Source organism: Topomyia yanbarensis, chromosome 1 (genome assembly GCF_030247195.1).
Source record: "Topomyia yanbarensis strain Yona2022 chromosome 1, ASM3024719v1, whole genome shotgun sequence".
Lineage (NCBI taxonomy): Eukaryota > Metazoa > Arthropoda > Insecta > Diptera > Culicidae > Topomyia > Topomyia yanbarensis.
The window spans coordinates 48,013,053-48,037,439 of NC_080670.1; the positions used below are offsets into that span (position 1 = coordinate 48,013,053).

The 24,387-nt window shown below is 42.6% G+C and overlaps 2 protein-coding genes across 3 annotated transcripts in view; both read right to left on the bottom strand.

Moving 5' to 3' along the window:
- Positions 1-24,387, bottom strand: part of LOC131677543 (cytoplasmic polyadenylation element-binding protein 3) — a 1,053,225-nt gene that overhangs the window by 653,865 nt on the left and 374,973 nt on the right. The window lies entirely within an intron of this gene.
- On the bottom strand, positions 20,403-23,585 carry LOC131677548 (radial spoke head protein 9 homolog). The gene has a single exon (XM_058957429.1). The coding sequence runs from the start codon at positions 22,645-22,647 to the stop codon at positions 21,805-21,807; it is 843 nt and encodes a 280-aa protein (XP_058813412.1). The 5' UTR covers positions 22,648-23,585; the 3' UTR covers positions 20,403-21,804.

Genomic DNA, 24,387 nt, shown 5'->3' on the forward strand with positions numbered 1-24,387 from the left:
GGTAGAACATAACTCATCATCATGTTTTACCGCCGACGCCGGTAAAACATGATTCTTCACATTTCCTTTCGATCATGCCCATATGAGCCTGCCTAGTTCTAGTTTTCCGTTCTAAATTTATAACTGATTCGCTCTAGAATACCTATCCGTCTTTCAATTTCATTGCTTTCGTTTCTCTTAGTCTCAAATTTGCCGAAAATAGCCAACAAAATCGATACAGTACAATTCAATTCTTGAAATACTCAATAAATACTTGTTTTAGCAATCTACCGTAATTTGTTTGGTTTCACGGAATCGTACGCGTTGTTGTAATACACATGTAGATGATCAATCCCCTTGTTGATAAATAACGGAACGTTGCTCAAATTTCTGGCTCATCCTCTATCGTTCTTGTCGGAAGCAAACGAGCGTAGTTTGCTGAACTGGACATACTTCGTCGACTGTAAGTTTATTTGTTTATTTGTTGTACCGTCACCAACACTTGGCCCCAATGGTGGTTGCTTAAACTAATTACATTTTAGAATAGACATTATTTTGGTTTTTATCGAATTCCTCGTCAGGTTGAAGTCAAAAGTCGTCGCCAGACTGTTAAAAACATACTGAAGTCCGGAAACTGCGCTCTAGCGCCCATAGTTGATTCTCCTGAACGGGATTCGCAAAAGTGAGTTATTGCGTAGAGCTCGAACGCGAGCTTGAAGATTCAGGCGTCCGAGGATTGTAGGGCAGTCCACCCTGGCAGATAGTAAGTCCGAGACGAACAGGGCTTGAGAGCAGTCCCTCCGGATGCTTCGAGTATCGAGCTGTATTAACTGACAACGGTTTTCGTAGCTCGGCAGCTGAAATCTGTTTTGCCAGGAAAGATGTCGTAGTGCAAAGCGTATGAACCGGCGTTGGACTGCCTCGATTCCGTCAACGGCGGAAAGATGTAATCACGAATTCTGTCAGGTGGAAAATACACGACACACAGGAACATATTGCGATCAGCAAGTTTCACTGATATCCACACTTGCTCTTATACCATGAAGAACGGCGATGAGTACACCACCACCTGTTGGCTTGAGGCTGTTGAGGGCATTGCGGTCACAGCGGAAGACATAGAATGTCGAACCAAACACCTGGTGAGACAGAATACGGTTGTCGAGCCACGTTTCGGTTAAGGCTATGACGTCATAATAGCAGCCCGTGGTCGCGAGAAAATAGCTGTCCGTTGATGAATTTAAGCCACCAATATTCTGGTAGTAAATCTCGACGTGATTGGATGACGGATCAGGTTCAGCAGAGAGCAAATCAACTGCGTCGCACCCCAGAATGCGACGATCGGCGTTAGCGAGAGAAATGATTGACATCTGATCACAAGATGTCGGAGCAAAAGAGAAATTACTGGAAGCGAAGAATGCATCAGCGCTTGAAGTGTTCGGATCAGATGTATACTTGCCTTTTTTGGCGGGTTGGAAGATCCTTTCACCGATCCCGCACACAGGACTGTAACGACTGATGATCGCTGGCTGCAATTGCTCGACTGTGGCGGGGGAATCAAGGACTTCCATAGTGCCAACTGCGGTGCGTCCCAGTGTGCGTTGAACTCCGATGCGGGGAGCAGGAACGGGACGGTAGTAGCTTACGGCGAGAGTCGGCCGATTAACTAGAAGCGTGAATTGGTTCAACCGTTGTATCGTTACAATTTGTATAATACTTGCCGAGAAAGACTTGGAAGACCCTTTCTCCACTCACACATTCAGGACCGGGACGACTGCTGAACGCTGGCTGCAAGGGCTCGACTGTAGCGGGGGAATCGAGGGCTTACGTAGTACCAACTGCGTTACGTCCCAGTATGCGATCAGCATCAACACTCTTTCACCAACGACACGACCTGAAACTTAGTGGAACAATCCCAAAAAAAGCGTCCAATAAATTTACCACTAGTTATCAATAAATTGAGTCACCCCCCGGTAATTACTGAAAATAAATTTTTCACGCAACACGGTATTGATTTTCGTAACCAAGGCTTTGTTTTTGTTTTGTTTTTCACGTAAGTTTTGAGAATGATTCCATTACCGGCAAGGATAAATTTTGGGTTACTTTTTCGGCGTTTAACGCACCAGACGTCACACGCCAGTTTCGTCTACTTAAACACCCGGAAAATCCCAAAAGAGCGGTTAAAAATAGCGAGATTATCCGGCGCCGTTTGTTTCAAACGCAAGAATCTGTTCCTAGTACCAATCAAAATGAAAAGTGGATTCCATAAGGCTGATGTACGATCTTGTTCAAGGTTCCAAATGCGATTCGTGACTGGTGATATTGGCCATGTATTCGGTGTTCGAGAGTGACTGTGAGACCAGGAAAATTGTGCAATGCATTCATTGACACTTATATGGACGCCTGAAAGAACTTCCATTCGCTTGCCCGACATCATACAGAACATACAGCTCTGAAGCAGGGTTACCACATATACAGATTATTCTGTATTTTACAGATTTTTCAAGATAATAGGGATCTTTAATTTGGAAAAATTGTGCCAGTTTTTCATATGTATTGGTAGCGGGTGTCCTTACGAGTACACTAATATCATTCTTGAACCTTAATTATTCTTTTATGATTTTTAAATTTAAAAAAACCAAATTAAACTCAACCAGCAAACTGACAGTCGTCCTACTAAATGACGTATCTGCAAATATCTCGTTCGCCTCATTGTTAACCGGGACAGCACCCCACACAGCATGATCTGGTACTTTGTTAATCCGCTAGCAACCTGCCATCCCAAGTTTCATCTGCAAACTATGGTAGATCTGATAAGGCAACCTATAGGGTCGTGCAAGTCGCATGGGTTTGGATGTGTTATTGTCCTAAAAGGAAACAAACTAAAAAATGTTTTTTTCGATAGTTTCGGGCCAAAAAATTGAAAAAGGACTGAGATATTAACTCACGGTACTAATCTGCATCAGAATATGCCTTAACCCGCACACCCCTAAAGATCCCTATTTACAATAAAGATTCTGTATATACAGATTACAGATTTTTCGCTAAAATACAGATTTTACAGATTTTCGGTGTAGGTTAGTAGAACCCAGGCTATCAGAATTTCATATAACGCTTAAAAAGCATCCTATACAGTTCAGACCTTAAGTAACCGCTAAAGGCTAGTATACAGTTCGAAAAACGTGTAATGGGATTTGGGTTGGCTGTGTATTTTAAATGGAGCTCGTGATTTCAAATCCCGTAACTACATAAAAATGACAGTTTTCATGAAGTGTAAACCCAACCGCAGGAAACATCAGGAGATTTTAAAACTCTTCACACAGAAATCCGGCCGGGAGCAATTCAACACAAATTGTTTCTGACGGGGAAAGTTGTATTTTTATTAGTTTTAAAATTCTGTGCTATTTTGATACTGTTGGTGCTTTTTAGAAGCAGCAGAACTTTTGTTTAGACAGTTTGGAGAGATCTCGACGGAAAATTTTCCCTGTTCAAATCCTGACACAAATCCTGTGACCGATTTCCCGAACTGTAAACTAGTCATGGAACGAAAACGCCAAATTTAGAAATCATTTGTTCTACAGATAAAAAATAAAATCAATCTGATTGTTTTATTTGTAATCGGTTATCACAATTAATTTTTTACTGTCAAAGTATTGTTTTTTGGGAAAGTTCTAGTTAATTTTTGAATACAGATTTTCGATTCAGAATTTTTGTCCCGCGATACAGATTTCCAGATTTTTTCACGAAAAAATACAGATTTCAATGTGGCAACCCTGGTTTGAATCAGCTTTTGTTCTTATGTCGATCGAGTAAGATCATGGCTGCAGCGTCTGGACGCTATACTAAGCGGTAGACGCTATGCATTTTTGGCAGCGGTGGCCGTGTGCGGATTTTTCGGGTACCAGCACGGTGTCACAGAATGATTTGCAAAGTGGGTGGGTGGGGTGGTTTGGATTTAATTCAATACGGCAGAATGCGACTTATGTGGTGTGTTGCGTTTGAAAAAAATATTTATTTTTATGCATGCGTGTGCGTTATAACTTGTTAATCCATGTTTACGGCGCTTTGTAGCTGCGTAGGTTAAAGAGCCTATTGGCTTTCATATGTTTCATATTTCGGTTATATGTTTTTTAGCAGTAGGGCATCTGACAACGTGCTTCTGTAGTTATTGCACTGTTCAGCAGCGTAGTCTTTTATATAGGAGAGTACACTCAGGTTTTTTACGCGAAGATATAATTATGTCTATTACCACATAAAACACCTATATAACATAAAACGCTGCAGAATTGGTTTAATAATACAATGTTTACACTACAGAATTATAACACGTTATAATAATTAGCAACCAGAAAAATGTCACCAAGATAGCATAAAAACCCGTTTTAACTGGTAGTTCGAACGTTGTATAACAATGTAATTTATCAAATAATTTCATTTTTTCAACCACTAATCGATCAAGAAATACTTAACCTTACGATTGTTTACTTAAGTTCATTAGTACATTATTGAAAATTTAAATGGAAAATGAAATTTCATATTCCATGGAGAATCTGTATATTTCCGTTGGCGGGCGTGGGCTTCCTCATCACAGTTCTCAATATGGAACTTTTCTTTTGAATATATTTTCTGGACAGACCAGCCTAATTTTACTAGATGGATCAGCCAAATAATGCCAATCACCTAGTGAGATACTTGATTAATTGTAATAAGAGATTACCGTTAAAAGACCTTCAATAAATTATGTTTTAATGGGGAGGGTATATAGCAAATTGTAACATATGAAAACAGGCGAGTGAGCAAGAACGTGAGTCGATATGTGTGATAGATAAAATTCATTTGCACGCTCTTGAAAAAAGCTACATTTTTAATGTCACAGTGGTCGTGTCCTGTACAGAACCCTTTAATTTTTTCAAGAACGGCTTGTTGAGTCATTTCACTGCACATGCACCACATTTTTGCAAAATCCCATGGAATTCGATGAAGTCATCGTCCGATACGACGGTTTTCGCGCAGTGATCGCATGCACTTGCCATTATGCCGATTTTCTACTCGCCCCAAGGCCGGCTTTTCGTTTTCGTCTCACTGTGCGCCAAGTTAATGTGGGAAATACTTTCCGCTACCCGCGTGCAGATGGTGAAGTGTGCGCGTGGATTTTTCGTGGGTAATTACACACAGGTCTGGGGATTAAAGACGCTGAATCCATCTGGATTCGCGTCATCGAAGGTACGGTGTCGCCATCTACAAAAGTTGTGCATGTGAGTGATGCAAATGTAAACAAATGGTGGTAATTTATCGTCAGTATTCAAATGGACCATTTTCATATTTTTAAGAATATTGAGTTAAGTGAATAAGTGAAAGGGGTTAAATAGACTTCCGCTAAACCTTTCTACTAAACCACCAAACCTTTGTTGAAGCTTTTTCGCAGAAAATATGGAATAAGAATTTCACGTTTTAGCATAGGTTTTCCTCTTGGTTAATTGCAAATTGTGATTTTTATTATACAAATATATTGAAACGTCATTTTAATGGTATGAGCCAATAGAGCATCAGCCCAATAAAGCATAACGGATATAGTTTGGTAGTTTTTTGCTAGAGAACGCGAAGAAAAGTTTTTATAAACTGGTCGAATTTCACTGAAAGTATAACTATTAAAGACACTCGTGGTTCTGAACAGAAGTATGAAAATTCGGAATCGACCGAATTTTGACCGGTGTGTATTGATCCTGATGACAAGCGGAAACATCTGCCCAGCCAAAAACTACCTAGATAGCGTTCAACTTCTCAAAACCCACCCGTGTTTCTTTCAAGCAAACTATATGCAAGTATATAGTTCTAAAATCTTATTCGTCATTACTGTGATATCCTCTCCATGGTTAAAGATATCCGTCTGCGTGGTTAAAAACAGCACATATTCTGCTCATCAGTATACTTTTCATTTTGTTCCATATACATTGATAGCTCCTGGCGGTATAAATATGGACTGGTGGTATCCAACGGGGAAAAACGATCGGAAATGGTGAGTGAAGCCAAGCAATCATGTGAAAAAAATTCACCACCCAGAGGCGAGACTCGAACCCGCAACCTTTGAGACTCCGGCCCAATGCACTAACCCTTATGCTATCCCTGGGTATGGTGACATCCCAGAAAGAACATATGATTATCCCACTGGCGACGGTGATCGTACCCTGCCTGCAAAGCGAGGAATCACACACAACGGCAGCTGATCGATCACCCCAACACATTTGATCTATTTAATTTCCCCGCTAGAAATTAAATAGATCAAATGTGTTGGGGTGATCGATCAGCTGCCGTTGTGTGTGATTCCTCGCTTTGCAGGCAGGGTACGATCACCGTCGCCAGTGGGATAATCATATGTTCTTTCTGGGATGTCACCATACCCAGGGATAGCATAAGGGTTAGTGCATTGGGCCGGAGTCTCAAAGGTTGCGGGTTCGAGTCTCGCCTCTGGGTGGTGAATTTTTTTCACATGATTGCTTGGCTTCACTCACCATTTCCGATCGTTTTTCCCCGTTGGATACCACCAGTCCTAAATAAGGTATTGGCACTTAAGCCAAAAGACCAAAAAATTGAATTATTAGTTTAATTCGAACGGGCGGGTTCGCTCCCGTCATACCTCTGTTCACTGGGCAAGGGACCAGAAATCGACAGTCTTCATTAGCTCTGTCACCCACCGAAGTACGATGGGTAATGAACTAAAAAAAATTAGACATCAGACGATTATAAAAACCCGGGCCTTGGTATCTAGCGGGGAAATTAAATAGATCAAATGTGTTGGGGTGATCGATCAGCTGCCGTTGTGTGTGATTCCTCGCTTTGCAGGCAGGGTACGATCACCGTCGCCAGTGGGATAATCATATGTTCTTTCTGGGATGTCACCATACCCAGGGATAGCATAAGGGTTAGTGCATTGGGCCGGAGTCTCAAAGGTTGCGGGTTCGAGTCTCGCCTCTGGGTGGTGAATTTTTTTCACATGATTGCTTGGCTTCACTCACCATTTCCGATCGTTTTTCCCCGTTGGATACCACCAGTCCTAAATAAGGTATTGGCACTTAAGCCAAAAGACCAAAAAAATTGAATTATTAGTTTGGTATAAATATGGCGAAAGAAAAAAACACATTTCTCCACAACAAACTAATTGTATTGAGAGAAATTTTTACCATAAGTTGGATACATATTGCTTTTCAATCTGTAAATAAAATTTTGGGCGAAAAGGTGAATTTTCAATACTTTTTATCATTTTGAAAACTTGTTTGTTTTTTGCTTCACAAAAATTCGTCATGTTGAGGACGCAAAATAAACATGTTCTACGACATTTTTTACTCGTTTTTTCACCAAATTAGGTAGTTTGATGATTTTTATTTCGATTTGTACTAACAATTTCATAAATTTAAGAAAAAACGGTTGAAAACGGCACGTTTAAAATTATTCATTTTTCATCATTCATTTGTTTACATGAACTTCGCGCACACAAGCTGTCAAACTCAGCTTCGTAGTCGCGAATAAACAAACGATTGACGTGTCGAGTCTTTATCCAGAGGGATTAGGCAATCCATGAGACGTTTCTGATCAGCTGATTATTTTTTGTTTACTTATTCTGACGTTACTCCGAGGGGTGCGACGTCCGACAATTGGTCATTGCACAGTGACGTCATGCATTAAATGTGACAGGTGGTGGTCCTGTTGATTACATTTTGAACTTAGAGATTATTCGTATTCTCAAAATTAAGCATTTGAAATATGTTGAGAATCATGTTCTAAGAAGTATAAATGTTCTCTAGAGCGCCTTACAATTAAATTGTGCTATTCCCTACTGTGCGAAAATGCATATGAAAGATCTAATAAGTGAACTAATTATTTGTTTATCCAATTCTTTCTAGTGTTCTCTGAAGCGGTAAGTAGTTTTGCGGTAAAATTTCTTGGTAATTAATTATTAGCACTAAGCCTATTTTAATGGAATTCAAATGTGATAAGTCCAAACTGTAAACAAAAGGGCCAGCACTTGTCAAATTTGTGAGGTTAAGGCATTTCGTACAATGGTCAATATCTTTGATTCGATCCAACATCAAACGCATCGGACTAACGAAAGTTATTTGTCGGACGATTTTTTCGGTTCGCAGGAGTAGACTTGTTGACAGAACCCACCGCTGAATTGTTAAACAAACTTCTTGCCTAATTTAGCGTCGTTACTGGTGATGTAAACAATCTCGTTTTTTCTCAGGATTCTAAAGGACTATTTAGAAATTTGAAGGATTTTTCTGCTGTTCTAAAGTTTTCTTATAAATTGCTAAATATTTCGAAGAGTTTATTACGATTCCTCAAGATTTATTAGGATTGCTTAAGAAATCTTTGAATTTTTGAGGATTTTTGAAGATTTTATGTGATTTCTTGAATTGCATTTGATTTTTTGAAGACTGTTTAGGATTTCTCAGTTTTGCCTAAGATTTATTACGATTGCTTTAAATATCAAAGTTTTTCAGAATTTTGAAGGATTTTTCAGGTTATCCTGGGATTTCCTAGGATTGCTAAGGATTTCATTGAATTTCTCATGATTGACCACGATTTCTGAAGATGTTTGAAGTTTTTCCAGGATACCATACAGATTTTTGAATGTTGAGCCATTAGGCCGAAGGACATTGGTCGATATTGTTTTTCAAGCATTTAAGCTCCAAATTTAGCAACTACGTCATCTTTTTCGTCACATATTCAAATAAAACAATCAGTTTGTTTACCTTGAATTTATATGTTTAGTAAAACTTGTCTCAACCGACGGAATATTTACTCGGTTGTATCACCGACAGACGCCCATGTTAAACTCCAGTGCAACAATCGAACGATTAATCGGTTGGATAGTCGTGTCACTTTGTGAAACATAAAAATGTCTATATCAGTTGTTTGGTCGCTATGACACATGGTAGACTAATTAGAATTTCCTTTCCTAATCCTTGCTCCGGTGCTAAAAATTTTAGTTCGGTTCCAAAACCCCTACTTCTTCCAATGTGATCATTTAAACCCGATTACCAAGCGACCCGAAAGCAGTGCGGCCAATTCACAGATAGACTTCCGGATTAGATTTTCACTCAATGAAAAGGCTCTTTTACAAGTACCCTTCGGGTCCAAGATTGGAGCAGATAAAATTCATAATTGCTACTCCTTTTCCCTGATGAATCTCAACTGGAGACACCATGGTCGGAGGACGGAGAAAAAATATCCTCATCACGTTTTCCCAAAAGCTACACATACACATGCACGCACACACACACACACCGGCCAGAGTCGTATCGGATCGGACACAGGAAATCACGTTCAGCAAACATTGCAGGGGACTGGAACCATCTGGATTGCAAACTGATTTGGTGACCTGACGAGGTTCTGGATGGACGAGGAAGCGGCCCGTGCAGTTGGGTGGGTTAATTTCTCTGAATTCCAACAATTGGCTGAGATGTTTTAGGAGCTTCATCAATTTTCATTAGTCCCATCGTGACTCGACATCTGTTGCTCTTGTTGCATGAAATTTTGGAACGTTCGTGGGGGAGGGGGGCTAGGTGTGGACAACAGTCGGAATTAAACGAAAGAATGTACCGTCAGTTCCCAGGTATGATAGCAGGCGGTTCCGTTCCCATATGTGTGTTTGGGTACTGAATTTAATTAGAAAACTAATTTATCTTCCCGAGGATATGGTTTGAATCATTGTCGGAGATATGCCATCAAATTGACGGTAATAAATCATCTTTTGAAAAGGGATGCCCAACGAACTGAAGGATAATTACTTTTTAATTTAGCTCTTCTCAATCTTGATATACCGGAAGAGAATGGTGCTTTTGTTTGTTTGTTCCAAAAACCACACATATGTATTTGTTTTATTAGGATCAACAATTTCCAGACGGAGAACTGACAGACAGAGTCCATTAGATGACATGGTGAGCGGTAGCTCTTCAGCTTCCATTATCCTTGTGACAAAATTCACCAAAACACATCATTCCGACCCAGCAAAGCTTGATTCGGTTAGTCTCATTGACTCCACAAAGGTAATCAAATTTGGGACGAAAATCAGATTACTGTCGTCGAATGTTCAGCGCCATCAGAGCCATCCGGTCTTCATCATCGACTCGCAGCTAATCTTGATGGAAAAAAAACCATCCGCAACTCCTCGAGTGTCCTACTATGAAGAATCATAATGTGCCTTGACGACGGCTTGCGGAGGTCTGACGTGGCGTTTACTTCAAAATGTGTCATAGTATGTGTGTGTGTGAGAATTGAACAAGTGTGTGCATTACTCTCGCTAGTGAGAATGTTTGTCAGCCACATCCGATGACAAGAATGAGGCTCACCGCTTGGGCTAATATTGATTTTATGATAATTGAAATTCAGCTGCAGCACATGGTACCTGCTACACCTTCCCCCTTCCAATCAGAAAGTAACGTGTCGCTAGTTATCTCGTCAGATTAACCATTCACTATGATCTAAGATTATACCCTCTCTTGCACATACACACACGCATGCTCCTCAAGAAAATCCTCAAAAGATTATAACACTCACTTCTGCTATATTTAGCAATCATGATAGCGTTGTCAGCAGCTTACGGAAGGATCCCGAACCAGAATTCGAAAAGCCCTAAAGCCGGCTAGTTTGAATGGCAAGGATGACTTTTGAATATAATTGATAACCCTCCTCTACACGTTTGCTGGGGCAAACGATGGGTGTCTAGCTAGGATTTGTCAGTCAAAGTTTCTCGGATGAACTTAGCTAGGATTTGTAATAATGCACTTCCGTACCTATTCGCCACATGATTCAGTGCTTGAAAATCAATTTAGATTTAGGCTAAAACTGGCTTAGATTTGGGCCTACATGCCTTAGGTATGTTGTTTATACTCTACCTAGGAAACAGAATCATAATTTTATTTTCGTCATTTCACAGGGTCCGACACTCGAAGTGTAAACAACTTAAATGGTTATAAATTCGGTTTTGAATATTATTTTTATTTACTTCAAAGTACAGAATATGTGAAAATAATCAAAAATTCAGAATAAATTCACTTTTGCTCGATATGAGCACCTTTTACCTTGGCTATGGCCCTGCGATGGTCACACACGAATCGCAAGTTGCCCGAATGTAACTTGCCGGTATTTTTGTCCACTGCACAGTAGTCGCGGTGCACAGTGGTTTAAAACGCGAAAAACCTATTTTAATCCACCTAGCGGTGCAATTGTGCCTTTCTCAATCATGAATCACGAGAATGTGTGCGTTGTTTATATTCATTAAAAACTTTTAAATGCATATATTACATTTTATTATTATACATCACATGACAACTATATACAGGAAAATAAATCATTATTCGAGTTCTAAAATTTTGAAAAAGAAAAAACAGCCATTGAACTGAAAAAAGGTGCGAAATCGGAAAAGTCCCACAAAGTCGATCTTTATAAAAAAAAATTTCGAGATAACATACAATCTCGATGTTTCATGCATTTTAAAGATGTTTGGCATCAAAAATACGAATTCGATTTCTGAAATTTCATGGGGTCCCCCTTTGAAAAAAAAATTGAGTTCCGGCTTATATGGGAATTTCATATGTGACCGGACGATTTAGTCTATATTTCCGGACCCATATAAGCGATCCGTACGAAATTTTATAGACATCTGTGGGAATATTATAGCTATCATTTGGGACTTAGTTTGTGAACATCGGCCCAACCATTTTCGAGAAACTGATGTGAGTTCGTAAATTTAAAAAAGATTCCCTTTCCCGGGCACTTCCGGAACCGTCTGTGGTGGTCAATGTAGTCAACGAAAGTTTGGTTGGCCGTCGTTGACCTATAACAGCAAATTTAAGTTGTTTGAGAGACATTTTAGCGAAATTTTTACCTTTTTTGCTTTCATCGGAGTATCGGTTTGAATCACAATTTGCTATGTGATCGCACGCCACAACCTGTAACTCCGGAACCGGACGTCGGATCGAAATGAAATTATATAATAGACATTAACGGGGACGCAATACCTTTCATTTGAGACCAAGTTTAGTTGAATCGGTCTAGCCATCTCCGAGAAACCGATGTGATTGTTATTCTGAATTTAGATACTTCCGCCGGGGCTTCCGGAACCGATGATGGTGACCAATGTGGCCAAATAGACTTTGAATGGATGTTAGTGACCTAATACTACAAATCGAAGCAGTTGTGGTCATATTTTGGAAAAATTCACCTTTATACATTCATTGCAGAATTTATTAAAATCGACATTTTCTGCGTATTCGTACTCATCACCCTGTAATTCCGGAACCGGAAGTCGGATCCATTAGACATTCAATAGCAGCCTATGGGAACGTTGCACCTTTCATTTGAGACTAAGTTTGTCAAAATCGGTTCAGACATCTCTGAGAAAAATGAGTGACATTTTTGGTCACATGCACACACACAGACGCAGACACACACAGACACACACAACAATACATACAAACATACATACACACAGAGACAGCCTAACGAACCCCCCCCCCCACGGTCCTACTGCGAGTTGGGGAGTTTTGCTAGGATATGGTGGGGCTAAGATTGGGCTCCTAGATTATTTCAATTCGTCAAATCTTCTGAAAATCTCATTGAAAATATCAAAGCACATATATAAATCCAACACTCTCAAACAAATTTTCTACAACTTTGTCATTAACATCATGACTCTATCTCGAAAGTTAGCAGAAATAAATTTTCTATCTCACTTTTTGGTGGATTAATCACAATTTAGTATACATCTGAGTTGGACACTCCGTTCCGTACGGTCAAAATAGCGCGCGTTCTGGATTTTTACACGGTGTTTTTGGTGTGTTTTTCGCGATCGCCGCGATCCAAATCATTACGAATCAGTGCGTAAGGTGATGTTGCAGCGGTAAACAGTGAAAGTGTCACGAAAATCGGTGAAGAAACGGCTGAAATAAGTAAATTTTATTTTACCCACGCGGCAAGAAAATCAAAACAAGCAGCCATAGCTGTGGCTGCCAGTGCGGTTGCCCGGCTAGTTTCACTTACAGGCTGTGCCGGCTGCGTGTGTGACGGCGACGGTGGGTTGGAAGCAAGTTTTTTTAAGTTGAAAAATTAACAAAGTTTTTAAAAAAGAATTTTTTTCTTGTGTTGTTCTGCCGCAGAGAGTGGTACAATGCGAATTGGACGCCACAGTGCGTGCCGAAAGTATTGGAACGACGAAAAAAGGAAAAAAATTGCGAAGTAGTTTTTTTGTGCGTTTTATCCCCTAAAGGAAAAAAAGATAGCTGCGATTCCGCTTGCCTACAGTGTGCCCCAAAATTGTGGGAACACTCCCGAAAAGTCGACGTTCAAGGGGTAAATAAGGTAAGATCTTTCCTTTTCTTTACCTTTATTGTCAATTTGGTGTTGTTATCGGGTGACCGTGCCACACAGTAGTTTCCAACGTCTGATGGTGTGATTCAAAATGGCGGCCGCTAGTAGCAGTGACCCGAGAGGGTCGAGTAAGAGAAGACTACCGTAATACATGGACCCGACGAACAAATTCGGCGAATTGACGTTCCTCTAGTTAACCGGCAAAGACAGTGTACCTTTGCCAAGAAACCCGTTCATTATTGGCAAATCGGTTGAGGTTATCACTGGAGGTCCAATTGAAGGTATGAATACCGAAGCTAAAGGGACACGGTATACCCTTCGAGTTCGAAACCCAGTCCAAGTGGCCAAACTGACGAAAATGACCAAGCTCAATGACGGTACTGATGTTGTGGTTGAATCTCATCTGAATCTGAACTTAAGCAGCTGCGTAATTTCCTGCTACGATCTGATTCACCTTGAAAAGAAAGTGGTTTTTCAAGAAATTATAAGCCATGGTGGGTGTGAATGTGTACAGCGAGTTACACGAAAGGAAGCGGAAAAATGAGTGAATACGTCAGCGCTAATTTTGGCCTTCTGCAAGACCACATACCCGGAATACATGAAGATCGGTTTGCTTTGCGTCCCTACTCGCCCGTACTACCCAAACCCAATGCTCTATTATGGTTGCTTTAAATACGGCCATACACGTGTTCGCTGTCCTGGCCCGCATCGTTGTTTTAACTGTTCTGGAGAACATCATGGCGAAGAACAATGTCGAGCAGCCAAGTTTTGAATAAATCGTAAAGGTAATCACCAACCAACAAGCCGCCAATGTGCAAATTACAAAAAGGAAGCAGAGATCAAATAAAAAATCCGCGGCAATTTGACATTCCCGGAAGCGTGCAAACGAGCTGAACAGCTGAATCAAGGAAGTTACGCCCAGGCTGCAGCGCAATCAAACGAAATCCTAAATAAATTGAAAGAGTTGGAGCTGACTATGAAGAAGAAGGAAGAGCAGATCGTTAAACTTCTGGCAGAGAACAAACGCAAGGACGTGAAAATAGAGCAAATGATGGCGTACATCAAACAACAATCCGCAAATCACGAAAAACCCCAGCACAGCAAATAAAAGAAGTAAATGAACCAGATAGCCGGGCCCATTACGAGATCCAGGAACAACTTACCAGCGACTAATACGGATTCGAAACGAGAAAGACCGCAGAAACAACATACCCCGCTCAGCAAGCCACACCGGATAACTTGAACCCAACAAGAACCGCCACCACTTCCACCAACGAAACCATAGGTTATTCAGACGATGATATTGAGATAACCGAGACGCCTCCTAGCCAGCCTCTTCGATAATTCTCATTTTCATCAACGTTTGGATACCAACGACAACCCACGCACGAATACTGACCACAAGATGGATCGATTTGGAAGAGAGGAAAGTGTAGTACTCCTTCCAACGCAAACACAGCAGGAAGAAGGTACTATCTGGGCCATCATACCCCAACCCGTTGAGAGTCAATTCACCTCTGTGGCCGATAGGAACACTGATTTTACCACTTCAACCAACAAACCCATAAACCAGAGCAACCCGATCGTCTCCCATAAGAACACGAGCATAACTACACAAAGTCTACCCCCAGTGCCGACCGCAGTCGGTGTTCGTGGGCATAATAGTGTAAGTTGTACGACAGCGGTTGGCACTGTGGGGTTGGACCTTCCTCAGGTCAGTTCCCTCGCAGGTATTGCTTTTTTGATGTTCTTTCAGGTTTGAATAACAACATCGACGATACGCTCCTTCCACATCACCACTTGCTATCGCCCGGAGAAGGCCCATCGAGATCATCGTTTCCAGATGGAACAGCTATAACAACGAAAACTACACAAAGTCTTTCCCCAGTGCCGGTCGCTGTCGGTAGTTCTGGAAGTAATCGTGTAGTAGTTTCGACAGCGCTGGCACTGTTGGGCTAGACGTCCCACAGGTCAGTCCACTTAGCTCCAAGCGATTTGTGTTGTGGCTTCTACCGTTACAGATGTGACCAGCAGTAACCGGTTTGGGGAAGAAGAGAAGAAAGTAGCTTTCCACTTCACCATGAAGCGATAGACGGGGGAAGAGAACTGTCCCTACCTCCCAGATATACAGTCCTCGAAATTCTCCTCCTGGCTTTCCGCCGGCGAAGATACACCGCAACAACAGCAGAAGCACCAGAGCACCGATATCCCGGTTGAAATCAGCGCAACCACGTCCCGGTACCAACAGAACACGCCGACGAGAACTTCGCCTTCAACATCGTCTTCGTCAGTGACTTTCGCCAATCGAGACAGCAGATGCTTAGCCTTTCAATGGAACATCTGGGGCCTGCGAACCAACATGAGCGAGCTTAACCAGCTGATCTGCGAGTACGGACCGAACCTGATAGCGCTTCAGGAAACTAAAGTGGACAACCGAGTAGTTCCAGCAGATTCAATCGGTAACAACTACACTCTGTTGCTGAAAACTTGGAGTTGTCGATACTGGCAACAAGGAGTAGGTCTTGCCATCCGGGATGGTGTACCATTTAAGCAAATCGATGTCGATGCCAGTATACAAGCAATCGTAGTTCGGATCCAACTGCCACAACAAATGACGGTGGTGTCAATCTACGTCCTTCCCAATACTCAACAGTGTCAAGAACAGCTGGGTGACTTCCTCGAAAAGCTTCCACGTCCAGTGCTTGTACTAGGCGACTTTAACGCGCACCATATTTGCTGGGGTTCCACGAAATCTACCGCAATAGACCACTTCATCGTAAGAAATAACTTGGACGGAACAGCAAGTCATTCTCAACAACGGGTCACATACCCGAATTGATCCAGCTTCCGGTACCACATCAGCTATCGATCTCACAATCTGCACCGAAGCTGTGGCCTCGAAATTCATCTGGCGAACGCTTCCGGATACCCACAACAGAGGCCACTTCCCCATAGTCGTCTCAATCCCCGGATTGGCTCAGGTTCCTACAAAAAGGCAGCAATGGCTGTACAAACAAGCGGATTGGACAGCTTACGAACGACTGACTGCCAGCGCTATACGACCGGGCGTCGATATCTCAACAGAGCGTTTCGTCGAGCAGTTGATCACTGCTGCAAACACTGCAATACCACGCACTACTGGTAAGGTAGGGCCTGGTGGTGTTCAGAGGTGAATGTAGTCATCAAAAAACGTAGGAAAACACTCAGAGCACTGAGACGTATCCAGGCAGAAGACCCATGAAAAGCTGATGCACTTAAAAGCTTCCAAGAATCGCGGGCGGCAGCGATAAAGTCAATGCAGGACGCCAAGCAGCGATCATGGGAAGACTTTGTCGCGAAGATATCTCCAAGTTCTATTACGTCAGAGATGAGGCAGAGAGTGAACAAGTTAAGAGGGAAACGTAAGCATAACTCAACTGTCATTAGACGATCCAGTGGATACACTGACAAGCAGGAAGAAGTAGCTGAAGAACAGGCATAACACTACAGCAAAATATCCGCAACCTCCAGCTATCCACAACCGTTCCAACGGAAAAAGGAAAAGGCCGAACGAAACCGAATACAATTTTCGTTAGACACCGACGACATATAATTCCGACTTCACACTGAATGAGTTGCTGTGGGTACTCGACAGAGGGCGGAGTGGGTCTTCAGGACCGGATTGCATCGGTTATCGAATGCTGCAGCGACTGCCATTGTCGGTGAAAATTGTCATGCTAGAGCGCTTCAACAGAAGATGGTGCAGGGGCGTATTCCCATCCTGTTGGAGAACTGCAATAATTGTGCCCATCCCAAAGCCAGCGACACGGGTCCATCTGCTTTCCGACCAATCACGTTAACGAGCTGTATGGCAAAGGTATTCGAGCGGATGGTGAATCGACGGTTGACTACCAAGCTAGAATCGAACAGGCGTCTCGACAAACGACAACACGCCTTCAGGTCCAGTCGGGATACTGACACATACTTCGCGGAACTAGAGAGATTTCTACCTGACCGCAATGAACACTGTTTGATAGTGTCGCTTGACTTGTCGATGGCTTACTACACCAGCTGGAGATATGGTATACTAAGCACGTTAAATAAATGGCAGATACGTGGAAGAATGATAAACATCCTGAGTTTTCTGGCCTAAAGAACGTTCCAGGTCAATGTGGAGAGGCATTTATCGCCAGCACTTCCGCTGCAAAATAGTGTGCCACAGGGCTCAGGGCTTTACGCTGTTTCTCGTGGCTATTCAACCTATTTTTCGCGTGGCTCCGAACTCTGTACAGATATTGCTGTACGCTGACGACATTCTGCTTCTAGTATGGGGGAAGAAAGATCAGTCGCTCCTTCGGAAAGCTCAACCCGCCGTGAAGTCCGCCGATAAATGGTCGAGAAGTGTTGGATTTACGATATCTGCAACGAAATCCAGCATCTTCTATTGCAGCCCGAATGCCTGTCGCGAATCCACGCAAGCGATAAAGATAGATGATGTAACTGTTCCGACACAAACGCTGTTGAAAACCCTCGGTGTTACCCTCGACCGATCCCTCAACTTTAAAGCGCATTGTAAAATGACGAAGAAGGCTTGCGAATCCAGGCTGCGTATCCTGAAGATGATCGGTACCTCGTGGTCATCGTGCGTCACTACTGCAAAGCGGGTCAGCAATTGTTACCTCTCGACTGCTCTATGGCATGGTGCTCGTAAGCAGAGGAGGTGATGCCGTCATACAAACTCTAGCACCTGCCTACAACAGGATGATAAGATTCGCATCCGGAGCATATATCACGACTCCAATCCTAGCCATTATGGCTGAAGCAGGTACTTTTCTGTTCGATCTACTCGTTCTCCAAACCATTGCACGATTAGCAATCCGAATGATGGCAAAAAGCAAGGATAACGCTGATCTTCCCTTGGTGCATCGAGCTTCCGGTCGTTTGACAGAGGCGGTCCGAGCGTCTCTTCCAAATATTTGCTTTCGTACGCGGTTAACTACTCGGAAGTGGTACGAAGCCAAACCCCAGATCGTATGGGACGTCAAGAAACGCGTAAAAGTCGGAAATCCTTCTGAAACTGTTCGTCCAGTCGTTCAGGAGCTACTGACAGAACGTTTTAGCCGTTCAATAGTCGTCTACACAGACGGCTCGAAAGACGATATCGCTGTCGGCGCGGGAGTTTTCGGAGAACACTATAAACAATCGGTTTGCCTTCCGTCGCAAAGTAGTGTCTTCTCCGCCGAGGCTTTCGCAATAAAAACAGCGCTAACTGCGTACCACACGTCAAAAGACCTGCTAATAATGTCAGTTTCGGCTAGCTGTCTATCAGCAATCGAAGCTGGCACATCCCAGCACCAGTGGATCCAGGAGATTGAGAACATGCTTTGAAACCGTCCAATTAAGCTGTGCTGGATTCCGGGACACGCTGGCATCCGCGATAATGAAGAGGCAGATCGACTCGCTGGAGAAGCCAGGGGCATTGCTCCATTGGATATATCTGTTCCGGGTGCAGACGCCGTCAACCAAATCAAAACAGTCATCCGAAACCAATGGTTCAATCTGTGGTCAGCGTCCACTGACGTCATGCTTCGTGAAATCAAACTTGACACGGTGAAGTGCGAGAGCTCGGCTGATCAGCGAGTGCTTACCCGACTCCGAATCGGACATACCCGACTAACGCACGAGTTCCTGTTGAAGAAAGAAGCCCCACCAATCTGCGAGTGCTGCGGGGTAGCTGTTGACGTCCGTCATGTGATCCTCCACTGCAGGAGATACGACGAAACATAAAAAGAAGGGGCTTACATTTCGAGAAATTATTCTTAACGCACCAAATCACACAAATCAACTCCTAGAGCACAATTAATTAAACGCACAGTTCGGTGCCGTTGCGACAACTGTGCACTGCACAGAAGAGTATTCGTATCAAAAAGCTGACCAAAAGCATTAATATAATTTGTTACACGAAAAAAGATTCATTAATGAATGGAAATCAATATAATAAGATGTGCTAAGATGTGAGAAAAAACTGCTTTTTCCTTTTTCAAAGATGGCTGCTTTTGAGGCGTTCTCAGTTGAACCTTAACGGCAAGCAAAAATCCTTCCATTGAACTTTTCATCAGATCGATTATTCGTCTTCATTTGCTTTCAACAATATCCATTTATTCTTGGATTAATTTTGTTATTCGAACTTGTACTATCAGCTTCACTAGAACAGATGAAACCGAACGCGGACATTTTGTTTTGGCCTACAAGCTTAATAAAATGATTCTTTTTTATCCAGCTGCTACCAGAGTCTCGACCATGAATTTCCATTTCGCTTGAAAAAACACCCAATCCATCCTCAATTCTTCATACATTCAGACAAGCAAAATCAACCCAAGAACACGGCCACAACCCAAGTGGAGCTGGACGGGGTGAGGGTTATAGCGTCAGCTACACAAACATCGGCGGCAGTTGCATAGAAACTAGACGTCCATCTCGAGCGTTAAGGGTGGATAAAAATTGACAGTCCATTCAAAGATGATTTAAACGAATTGACAGCTAACGAAGACTGCATATCAGGAAGACTGGCAACTCTGTCCAGAATCTGGAGACAGTAACAGCCACGCCGCTTGCGGGTAAAGGTGATACTTCCCATAGTGATGCACACACATATATAAACTATTAAATTAAGCCTCCTACCTTCCTCCAATAGAGGCGCTGTAACCTAGCTCTGTCGCTTCTCGTTTGTATGGGGGAAGGAAAGAGATATCAGTCTTCTTAATATGTAGTCTTCGCAGCTAATCAAATAGAGAATTCAATATACTGTTTTTGTTTTCAGTCGAATAAAATCGATCATTTTGGTCGAAAGGGCCGAAGTCGCAATGATATCGAATCAAGAAAAATAGCTTTGAAAATTAAATTAAATCGTATTTTAAAAGTGTTTGCATTCTGGGCTTTCAAATGTATTGCAACACTTTAAAACAATACTAGTTTTTGGGAAACATAGCTAAAAAGTTTTATATAATAACGTTTTCGTTGATGAAATTGAAAAAACAATATTTCGCCGAGTGTTGTTATGAAATGTTGATTAGGCCATTTTCGAGTCGCCCTCTTGTTTTGACAACTCTCATGTCGTTTTTGCTTGAAGCGAAACTGAGTCAGTTTCTAACCCCAACTGCTGTCAAAATGTATGAACTGACAGCGGTTGGGGTTAGAACCTGCCTCAGTTTCGGGTTCAAGCGAAAACGCCATCAATTTCGCCTTGCAATGTCGCCAGAAAACAAAAATCAAATGTGGTTTTCGCCTTGCTCGCTAGAGGGGAAAATTTGTTATTCCCCCGAGGCGTAACAAGCATTTGGTTTTTGGTTAGGGCGATTCTGTTTATTGGCCTTGTAAACAATGATGCTGTCAATTTCGCCCGTATACACTACCTTAGAAATGCAGAGGCGTAACCCGCCTGACGGTTTGTTTACAGTTGAATGTCGGTTTCCGCTGTTTCGTTTTTATTGATTTTCATGAAGTGTGAAACATTTATAAATGAGTTTTTATATTTATTGTGAAGTATTTTTACTCCTCTTTAAGATATTAATCAAATCTCCGTTTGTGTACATTTGTTATTTAGGCCCATTTTTCGGTTCACGATCGAAATTATGGCGGATTTATATCGAATAGTACCTGAAATAGTACCTGAAATCGGCGGCGCGGCGCACACCCCTAATATCGACTGCCATTCGATTTTGCTGTCATTATTGAAAATACAATTTGTAATTCAGGTTGATTACTAAGTTATTTGTTCGAACGATGAATGTCTGTTCTCTGTGGTAGCAGCATCTGCTGGAAGATACAGGTTCGACAGTGACCGAGGTGCAGAGTCGAAAAAAAGCACTTTCCACTTGCTTTTCCAGCAGAATTAGTTCCACGTGGACCAATAAAAAAAATACAAAAAGAAATTGAAACCTTTCGACCGCTCGCTCGTTGGAACATCGAATTTTGCTGCCCTGAAAAGTGGAAACCACCAAGTCGACACAGCTGGCATGTTTCGGTTCGTAGTCCGCGCCAGAAGAAATAGACTATCCAGAGTAAACTCATTTTCAGCCAACTAGGCGAGTGCTACATTTGGTGGTTTTGAATCGAGTCCTTTTTCACTCGGTGGATAGTAAAAAGCTTTCAATTACATTCATGCAGCTACGGATGTTCGAGCTCCAGACAGGATAGATTTTTAGTGACAGTAGGATCGTTCGCTTTTTTGCGCTGCATGCGGAGAACCAGCTGCGAAATTTGTTAAAATAGAAGATCAGATTCCGCTTTGGGATGTAGTATCAAGGCAATTTTAAATTTCGCCTGTTCACGAAACGCGCACGTGACGACAGAGTTTCGGATAAATGAAAATCCCGAGATCGACCTACTTCCGCTTTTCCAAATTTATGGACATTCTCTATGGCCGATTTCGTTTCCATTACAGAACAAGATTCTTATTTATTCTTCTCATTATCCACGCAGTCAAATTTTAAATAGCAAGTCCCAATTTTTCCGCCCATCTCCAAAGTAGAAAAATCCATACACATTCGAATTGGACCGGTGAAAATTTAACATACCGGGCCAATGCAAGCTCTTCATAACAAAAACATCCCGTTGTAAATCTCGTGTAACTGCAAAACTCTGCTCTGCAGGAATCAAGTCATCGACCGGATCGAAAACATCCAGAAAATAGCTACAATCATCACGCTTCAGAAGATTTTCCTGTGGCTCGCCGATTGGCTTCCGAAAGTGGTGATAATTGTGAAGTTTCAGACTGTCGTTTACGCTAATACCACGGAAGAACGGATTGACGACGGAACGTCCTTCGGTGCAGTGGTACAAGACCCCTCTCGGAACGATGGCTGCCTCCTCCAATATTCTGCTGATGACAAACCAAAGCCGATTCTGTTCCTTCATTTTAGGTCTTATCCGCTCCTCCACGACCGGAACCAGGTCCTCATCTAGAGTGTAGCTTGGTCCAAGATCTTCCTCTACTCTAAAAGCGGGATCACCTCGGAATGAGCATTGCACTTGATCCCAGTTCGAGCTCCAATTCTTCGGTTCTAACAGCTGGTACCAATCGGTTAGATCCAGGCTGTAGAACAGTTTTCTGTCGTGGAAAATATCTTTATCGGGACAACCGAATGCCAGCATGTAGTCCGCTTCGCAGCCTTCCAATCTTCCCAGGAAATAAACCGCATCGAGACGTTGCATTCGTTGCAGCACTGTGAGCGAATGCACCAGCTTCATTTGTTCCTCGGTGGTCAGTGTTCGGAAGGCATAGGACAGGTACGATAGATGGTCCTGGAGGTTCTCGAGGTTCATGTCTTGTCTCGTAACAACTGTCAACTATTGTGAACTAAAAATTTCAGGCCAACTGTGATAGGTATCTTACATTTACATTTTGTATACAATTCCGATAATTATCGGAAAACTGATTAGTGAAAGGATTTGGCGAACGTCCCGATTTGATTATTTCGATAATTCCTTTCGTAGTTCATCGACAGGCATTGACACGGCGGTGGCAGCAAAACAAATCCTCTATTTTTAATTAGCCACTTGTGCACAATGCATGAAATATTCAAGCCCGCGCATTGCGACTCCGATTACGTGCATGCGATCCCCCTCCAGGGACGATAAATCATTCGTATACGACCTCGTTTACCCAATCGCCCGGCAAAGGTTCGATAATGAGAGGACCTCATTAAAGCACACATACACCCACCGTGATTCCGATTGTGTTTTTTTTATCGCAGCTGAATAATGATCTCCCGTTCCAATGCCACGTATCTGCCCCTCCGAAGGGACCGGAAAAAACGATATCAAATAAAAGGTTTCGAACCGGGGGAAAAAACAACATCGAAATCAATCACCGACCGTCGATATTAATTTATTTATTGAATTTGTCGCAGAATTTCCCGTTGCCCCAGTATCCGATCCGATCCGTTCCGATACGGGCCATTTACCTCGAACGTGATGCAAGTTTTTTGTTTGTCACATCAGCCGGGTTAAGTGATGCAACAGAGATGAAATTTGTGGAAAATGCTAGTTCAATGCTCAATTTATGTGAGTTAAACGGGATTTAAAATTTTAGACACTTTTTGTTGAAACTGGGAGCACGGACATACACGAGTAGCACTTATACATGTTCTTGACGGTTCGCTAGTACTGTTTACATGGACGACTAGATTCGCTCGAGGCACATCGCAAATATTTTTTTTCTAAGTCCATGTAAACAATACAAACGAACTGTCAAAAATGGTAAGCTCCTGGAAAGGGTCATCCTCAGCAGGCTGACGACCTACGCTGAAAGTGAGAACGGACTATCGCAGAGACAGTCCGGGTTCGGGAAAGGGATATCGACGGTGGACGCACAGTCATCGTGAGCACGGAGAAAGTATTGAAGCAAAAGAAGGTCGTAGTAACGATAGGCGTAAAGAACTCGTTCAACAGTGCTAGCTGGGGGGCGATCGCCGTAGCGCTGGACAGAATGCGGGTTCCGGACTATCTGTGCAAAATTTCTGAAAAATTACTTCCAGAACCGGGTACTGGTCCACGAAACGAACATGGAGCAGAGGTCGATTAGGGTCACGGCGGGAGTACATCAGGGCTCCATACTCGGCCCAATGCTCTGGAATATAATGTTCAAGGGAGTGTTAACACTGGAACTCCACAGGAGGGTTAAGATCGTCGGTTTTATAGATTGTCCTGACGATAACAGGCGAGATCCTTGAGGAGGTGGACATGTTGACGGCAGAGACAATAGACATCGTGGAAACCTGGATGGCTGACGTCAAGTTGCAACTGGCTCACCACAAGACCGAAGTTGTGCTTATCAGTAACCGTAAAAAATTCAGCGTGTCGAAAACAGCGTCGGAGGACTCTCCATCACATCGATGCGTGCGCTGAAGCATCTGGGTGTAATGGTCGACGATCGGATAAATTAACAGCCATGTCGACTATGTACGTGAGAAGGCTGCAAGGACAACAAACGCATTGACAAGGATCATGCCGAATCACGGAAGAGCAAGAGGCTGCACGAGACGTCTCCTGGCGGCTGTTTCA

Excerpts from the sequence above, each read along its gene's own strand:
- LOC131677548 (XM_058957429.1), bottom strand. The coding sequence starts at position 22,647 with ATGAACCTCGAGAACCTCCAGGACCATCTATCGTACCTGTCCTATGCC.